At 35.4% G+C, this 7,462-nt stretch overlaps 1 protein-coding gene across 1 annotated transcript; it reads right to left on the reverse strand.

Annotated features, from left to right (window-relative positions):
• Window positions 1-508: 508 nt before the first annotated feature.
• On the reverse strand, window positions 509-6,254 carry LOC137953760 (thioredoxin O2, mitochondrial-like). Its single transcript, XM_068801258.1, has 7 exons — window positions 5,946-6,254; window positions 4,570-4,635; window positions 3,985-4,035; window positions 2,306-2,385; window positions 1,618-1,662; window positions 1,039-1,133; window positions 509-784 (listed from the first exon to the last, which is right to left on the reverse strand). Exons 1-7 carry the CDS (start codon window positions 6,148-6,150, stop codon window positions 775-777), a joined length of 552 nt encoding a protein of 183 aa, XP_068657359.1. The 5' UTR covers window positions 6,151-6,254; the 3' UTR covers window positions 509-774.
• Between the last annotated feature and the right edge of the window lie 1,208 nt (window positions 6,255-7,462).

Here is a 7,462-nt window from a genome sequence, read left to right on the forward strand (position 1 = left end):
AAAAAAAAAAATATATATATATATATATATATGTTTACAGGAAGCTGTCATCAGATTGCTAACTATTAATTAATAAAATCTTTCAGCACCTAAACCCAAGCTTTGTTAGAAAAAGTATTTTAGTGCAGAAGGCCTAAGCGTAGGCATGACAAAAATTAAACCATCACAGGTATCCTTACACTACTCTTTTTTTGTTAAGGTATATAAATATTAAATTGAAATTTAAAATTCAAAACTGATAAGATCTTTATCTGATCATACTTTGGACAATCAAGAAAGATAAACTTGAAATAAAATTTAAATTTCAAATTCGCTCACTTTCTGATCAAACCCAGGAAAATTTCCGAGGAATGGTTGATCTCACCACTGTATCCTACTAATGAGGCCGGTGAGATGGCGAGTGACAGTTCGGGAGTAGCTCGACGATGGTTAATTTTTCTACCATCGTCTACTAACATATCCAAACTTCACTAATTAGTAAACTAAGATCGGATGCAAAAAACCCACCAAAAAAGTATTTCTTGATTATAGAAAAATAAGGACTCGTAAGTACAACAGTTTGCCAGGCAACCAACTTGGTAAAAACATAGGTAAAGTTGGTAATGCAGAAAAACAGAGGGTAGCTACAAAGAAAAGGAGCGGAGATTGAAATTTGAAGAGAACATAGCTTGGGTTGGAACACTGCCCAGAGGAGTAGACAGAAGTTTTACTGGCTTCCATGTCTGTTTCCCTTGGACTGTCTTGAGAATTATCATGTCAAGGAACTTAAGAGTTTCACTCTTGTCTGCAAAAGTTAAAAAGATCAGGTCTCGCTGTTGAGTCAACTTTTACAAGACAATTTATATGAGGACACCTGAAGTATAATTAGTGGCTTGCAAAGGGAGACAGTTATTTTCTAATACTAAAATGTGCAATTAGTTACCTGTGCTACATGATATGCAAAAATGGTTCCCTATCAAGTATAAGTAGACACATGCAAATTCAAGTTAACTTTATCACTTTTCACTAAGAGAAATGGTGATCCAGTAGACGACTTACTTGTAGAGAGTTTCCATTATGACCTTTAATTTTGTAATATCAGCTCCAATAAGTTCCCTGGCCTTTGTACCACCATGGAAAAAATGGAAGGTTGGCTGCAATCAGAATAAGAAGGATTTTCTGTTAACATCTTGAAACCAGAGAATCTGGGGAATGTGGCTAATGAACAGTAGGTATAAAAGTGAATGATGAGAACTTAGGAGACAAAGCACATATCAAAACCAAAATTTTATCATTCATCAGTTAACCAAGTTAAAGCGCATTTGCCCCAACTTAAGCCTTCAGGAGGTCTTCTTGTTTCATAAGGAAATAAAAGAGAAAAGGCAGTCAAAGAATATGAAGAAGATATTCTGATTTTCAAGTTATCAGGAGCATGCTTGAGAAAAATAATAAAAGGAAGGGTGCAAATGAAATATGAAGTCGTAATTCATTTTCTGTTTTCGTTTTTTACTGACACATGTGAATATGGTTGTAAAACAAGGAAGTTTGATCTAAGATTTAAACATGCAAGAATTGGGATGATAGGATAAAACAAACATCTATTTTAAATTAACCCAGGCATCAAGATGCATCATTTACCACTGAAGAAATCTGCAAGTAGCTCAATACTTTTGCAAGACCCTCCTGCAAAAAGTCGATGCTTGTCAGGTTGAAGGATGTAAGAAGAAAGGAACACAATGTAATCCCCAAAATTGGCTTTGCTGCAATCCACATGCAAAAGTACTGCAAAGATGATTGAACCGCCCTTTTTTTTTCTTTGTTTTTTTAAATGATTATTGAGATAGAACAAAGAGTGCATAGTACAATGGAGGAAATCCGCTGGACTACAATGGGAGGGAGGTTGCAAAGACAATTTGCCCCTTGGGAGAGACCTTCTTTAGCTAATTTATCTGATAAAAAGTTAGCTTAACAAGCCACATGAGACCATACATCTGAGGAGGTCCAAAAAAAAAAAAAAAAAAAAAAAAAAAACAGAAAGAACACCTCACATACAAGGCTCTCTAAACATGAGGTCTCATTTTTTTATTTTTTATTTTTGAGAGAGAGAGAGAGAGGTGGGGCGACAAAAGAAAAGAGAAAGAACACCTCAGATAAAAAAAGTGAAGGATAAAACACAGAGATTCTACTAAGGTTTCATTAAGATCACAATTTTGATCAGAGAATTTATCTACCTAAATTGCCAACAGGATAATGCTCATCCAGGGGCCAGGTGAATTACTTGAAATCAGAGTAAAACTAAGTTTTACGCAGAATAAAGTTTTCTTACCGTATCAACATCAATTTTATATATGTTGACATGTGGGTATTTCTTGCTCAGGTCTTCAATTGTAGGGGCTATTGTCCTGCCTGTACAACACAAACAAATAGAGAAGAAGATAGAACACACAAATTCCTTCAGAGATTACTGAGATAAATTCAAAGACTACAATTTTCCAGTTGCAAGACAACAGCCTCTGTATTATAGTCACAATATCGTTTTATTCTATTGTTATTCATAAATAGACTCACAATTATCATAGAAATCTAAAGAAGTCTTCATGCTCACTGCAATGAATTCCTTTCTTGAAGGCATAATTGTGCCAGAGTGAAGAAGATCATAGAATGATCTTGAGAAGCAAACCAAACTCTGAAGAGGTCAGAAAACTAAAAGACCATTCCAGAAATAGTCCTTGGGTGTTTATACCATATCCATTGTTCCTGATCGAGGTCATACCTCCAAACAATGTAGAACGAGAGAAAATATTCATAGATTAAAATGCCAAAACTCACAACTAATGAATGCAGATAGAGATATTTCAGCCCTGCTGGTTTGCGAGGAAGGTAAAAGGAAGTTTCAGGGAGTTGTTAAAAGACAATCAATTATCAGTCCAAGTTCATCCATATTACCAAATTTCTCTTTGTCACATTAACTGTAGAGTAAGATCTTAACTTCTCTCACCAGACATTAAGCAACCATAACTACCATCCAAATAACTAGGTATTAACCAAACGAGTAAGCCACCTCAAATATTAATCTGCCTGTTGGATAAACACAGAGAGCAATTTAGAGTGTTCAAATTTGTAACAGGGATTGTCCCTTTTCCTAAGTTAAATTGGAAACTTACTGTTCATATTGACCTTTTTGTGTCTTAATATTTGGCTGAAAAGATATTCAAATGATAAACACCATTGGTCTGGGATGATTGTTACGATTACACAAGAGATTCCATTTCCAATGGCTTATATTTTTTGGCATAGTATCTCCATTAATAGTTTTTCCAGCTTAATTGAAATTTGCATTATAGCCTTGTCTGCATTAACTGAGTACTCACAGCAAACATTTAAAAAAATATATTACTAAAAAAATCAAAAAGAAAAAAAATGCAATTGAAGACTTTGGTCCAAATCTTCATCACTACGAAGTGTTTCGTTCCCTCAAACATATATGTATCCACTATTTGTTTCCAGAAGAGTTTCTCTTCGCTATCTGTCTTTTACAATGTTTTCCTAGAAAGTTTTTGTTTGACTTACTGAAACAGAGAGGAACAAATCCTATCTACATATCTAATTAACTGGAGAATCTTTTTTAGTTTAACTTTACTTGTTGTCAAATGACAAAATGCTGGCAGGACACACATTGCATGATATCAATTCCCCATACCAGTCATACAATCTTAACTGAAAAACTTGCATCTACTTTCCTATTGGTTGGATTGGCTTAGAGACTAATATTTGGAAGTGGATAGCATTTTGCACATGCTAAGAAAAAGGAAATACAAAGAAATAACAAAAAGCGCTTAATTTAACCTTAACTCTTCTTTTCTGTCTTCAAATACAAAAAGCTGAAATTTCTTCCATTCTTAATTTTTGTTTCTTTACTTTTATATTTTATTATGTCTATACTCATGTGAGCTCTTAGTGCATAACATGGAATTTACATAGCTGAAGAACGGATAGAATACTTACAAGGTCCACACCATTGAGCAGTAAAGTAGTAAATTGCTGGCAGGCTGCCATCTGAAACAAAAATTTAGCAAATATACCAAAATTAGATCTAGTAGCAATATTTCAGTAGCCAATAAACAGGAAATGGAAAAATGTTTTAATCCCCGTGATCCAGAAACCTTGAGTTTATTACACTCTACACTGCAGTGGACAATTTTTTTCTTTTCTTTTTTTAGAAGCTACAGTGGACAACTTGATGGACCTAATGATAGCCCTGAACCATGAACAAACCATTGTACAAACCTCACAAATGAATGAAACACTGGCATATCCTCTATTAACAATATTGCTTTAATAAACTTATTTAACACATTTTTTTACTACAGCCCATGCATTTTGAGCCCCTCAACTGGTCAGGCCACGTAATAGGGAAATGTACCAGGTGCGGTAGGTTATTCAAGAGAACCCATCAAATTAAGATTGAAACTACTCAATTATTAAATCACATGCTAGTGCAAAACTTCACAGTAATTTCATGCACTTGGAGCTGTTTCTGGTATAGAGAAATGTCAAGTGAACACAGCAAGTAAATGTTTCAAAGTATACCTTTAGCATTCTTGAGTGAGTCATTGAACTCTTCTTCAGACTTAATAATATTAATACCTGAGGGGCCTGCATCCTTCAACAAGGTTAGTTAAGACATAAAAGGAAGTGTATAAAACTGACAAGTATCTCATCTAGCAGTAGATTGAAGTTAATAGTATAACTTTATGACAAACTGTGCAAGCCATATCTCACATTCAGTGAAAAGAAATCTAATAAACAGCAATCTGTACAATGATTGGACTTCTAGCAACTGTTAAAATCAGAAACATGAGACACATGTATCCCTCCCATTTGAATAAAGTGTGTGATATAATTTGAATAGTTCTCATTTAAAGTTTATAACACAGTTATATTAACTTTAAATATCTGGGTATGGGTGTTTTTCAGAATTCAGAGGATAGGTGAACTTCCATATTTGTTTTCATGGCCATCTTTCGTATTTGGAAGCGTATCCACATGCAAATCAGTATTTAAATGTATTCACCCATTATTTGAGGTAATTTCAAAGTGTCCTCTTTTTTAACAGTAACACTATTATTTTGATGAGTAATATAGTGGAGTCTTGCATACTGAAGATATCAATCCAGAATGAGTTACACTATCAAGTTGATTAAACTTATCATAATAGTATAAAATGTATTATTCTTTTTTTCTGACAACAGGCAAGGATTGAGGGTGGCTATTTAAATAATTTCTATTTGTTGATTACTAGCAAAGGAAAAGATGTGATGACTTTTGCAATAAGAGCTTACCATAGGCAACTTGAATGTACCATATTATCTTTCTCTTACGTAAACTATCAGGTGAGACAGGTTGAGCTAAAAAATTGTGGAGCATTACAACAATTCTGAATGACTAATATATAGATACAGATAAGGTATATCAACAAACCCAAGTGAAAGCTCGGGCTTAAACTCAACTAGGCTCCAGCTCAACGTGAGGCCTGACCAAGCATGATCTTACCTAACCACTTGCTTGCTGAGATGAAAAAGCTTGAATGTTTGAGCGCAGTGAAGCTGGCTTTGTGTACAGCAACCTTCACATTTAACTACGTATGGAATGCAAGATATAGATGCTATTTTACACTCTCATTTGAAAAAAAAAAAAAAAAAAAAATTGAAACTTCTTCTCTCTCCTCTTATCTTCTATGCAATCACAACATCCTCAATCCAACTAATCACATATCACATCTTACTCATCAAACGAAACAAGAACACCATCAGACAACTTGTTTCTTGACCTTTAACACAGCCCACCTAAAGCTCGGAGATAACGAGTCAATTCAACGCAACTAAAGTTCAACCACTAAAACATCCCCAAACCTTCAGAAAAAACGCATCAAAGTGACGTTCAAGGATGCACAACAGAGAACATACCCGAAGAAGATGACGAGAAGGGTTGTCTCACGAAGAAAAACGGTCTTCCGTATTGGCGCGATACAGAAGGAAATAAGCACGGAGAATGATCAATAAGTGGAGAAGGAGAGCAATGTTTTGGGATCAGGGTTTCGAGAGAGGAAAGAGAAGCAATCCGAGAAGACACGGGAACAATGAGCGAACGAATGAGAGCAATTCGTCCCATTTTAGCTCTGGGTTTGAATTTCTTTAGTTTTTTTCGCTTTTCGTTCTGTTCTGTCCGCAGGGTTTCGTGCTATAGAGGGGTTTTGGAAGAGAATGTCAGCGTAAGCGTTCTCCTCCGGACATAGGTATCGACTGATTCACTCGATGACACGTGTACTCATATGACATGGTTGCCCACGTGGCCTTCCAATGAAAATTTTACCAGAAAACCCTGTTGTCATTTGTCTCACAGGTATTGGATGGCGAAGAGAAAAAATCCGATGGATTTTGGGTTGGGGACGGATTTGAAAGGTTGGGGACGGGTTTTGTCAAAACGTGTTGGGTTAACAAGGATCGGACGGGGATAGGTCAATTTGAAGTCGGGTTTACGAAAACCGGGTTGGGATGGGGTAATGAGGATGGTGATCGGGTTTGGATCGTGTTTGATGATTTTTTTAGGTTCAGGTTTTGGAGTCGAGGATCAGGTTCAGGTTAAGGCGACCCGACGCATGCCCACCCCTGGGCTATGGTAGTCAATGACTTCCTCTCATTAAGGAAGTAATTACCAAAGGTAATTACATCATTTATAATAATATTCATAGTTCACTAATACTCAACATTTAAACCAAATGAAAGATTACAATAATCATGGTGATAAGTCTTTTAAGTACTACCTTTCATATATTATTATACATTTTTTATTTAAAAAATATTTAATATGATATCACAACTTCATGAATAAGCCTCAAATGTTTATTTTGAGTCGTATCAAACCCAATAATATCATACTTTTTATTTGGGGCACTAACATTGAAATTTATTTTCCAGTGCACTTGAACTCGTCTACACTAACACCCAAGGATAAGTTGAAGTTAAATCAATTCATTTAAGACGAATTGAATTATTCACTTAATTTCAAGTTCATTGTGGACTACCCCTTAGTATTAGTGTGTTCATGAGCACATCATGGGACCTCAAAGGCTTCCATGATGGTCTGTTTCTTCCGCTGCTCAAACTAGAACAGAGTCAAATGCAAAATATTCACAAAATAAAAATTTATCGAAGTCAATCATCTTCAGCTATTACCTTGTCACTGTTAAAACCGGATCACGACGATCTTTAATTCGCAAATGGGTACCTCAATAAACCTGAAGTCCTGCATTCAATCGGCTTGACTTCACTGTAACGATCTTCTGGACAGAGTATACTATTTTTAATTTTTTTTCTGAAACAAATTCTTCCGTTTTCTTCTTCGTCGATTCACAGAATCAGAGCGGAGCTTGTCGCAATTCGTTTGTTTATACAGGAAAATGGAGAAGTTCGTTGATGGTAGA

The sequence above is a fragment of the Aristolochia californica genome, unplaced genomic scaffold (genome assembly GCF_029961685.1).
Source record: "Aristolochia californica isolate CCGP_79_NKW_82.1479 unplaced genomic scaffold, dmAriCali1.0.hap1 SCAF_16, whole genome shotgun sequence".
In the NCBI taxonomy this organism is placed as follows: domain Eukaryota; kingdom Viridiplantae; phylum Streptophyta; class Magnoliopsida; order Piperales; family Aristolochiaceae; genus Aristolochia; species Aristolochia californica.

Coding starts and splice junctions, on each gene's coding strand:
- LOC137953760 (XM_068801258.1), bottom strand. CDS start 6,150: ATGGGACGAATTGCTCTCATTCGTTCGCTCATTGTTCCCGTGTCTTCT. Junction 4,636..5,945: donor CTTCTCGTCATCTTCTTCGG/GTATGTTCTCTG, acceptor TGAAGGATGCAG/GCCCCTCAGGTATTAATATT. Junction 1,663..2,305: donor ATAAAATTGATGTTGATACG/GTAAGAAAACTT, acceptor GACTTTTTGCAG/GAGGGTCTTGCAAAAGTATT.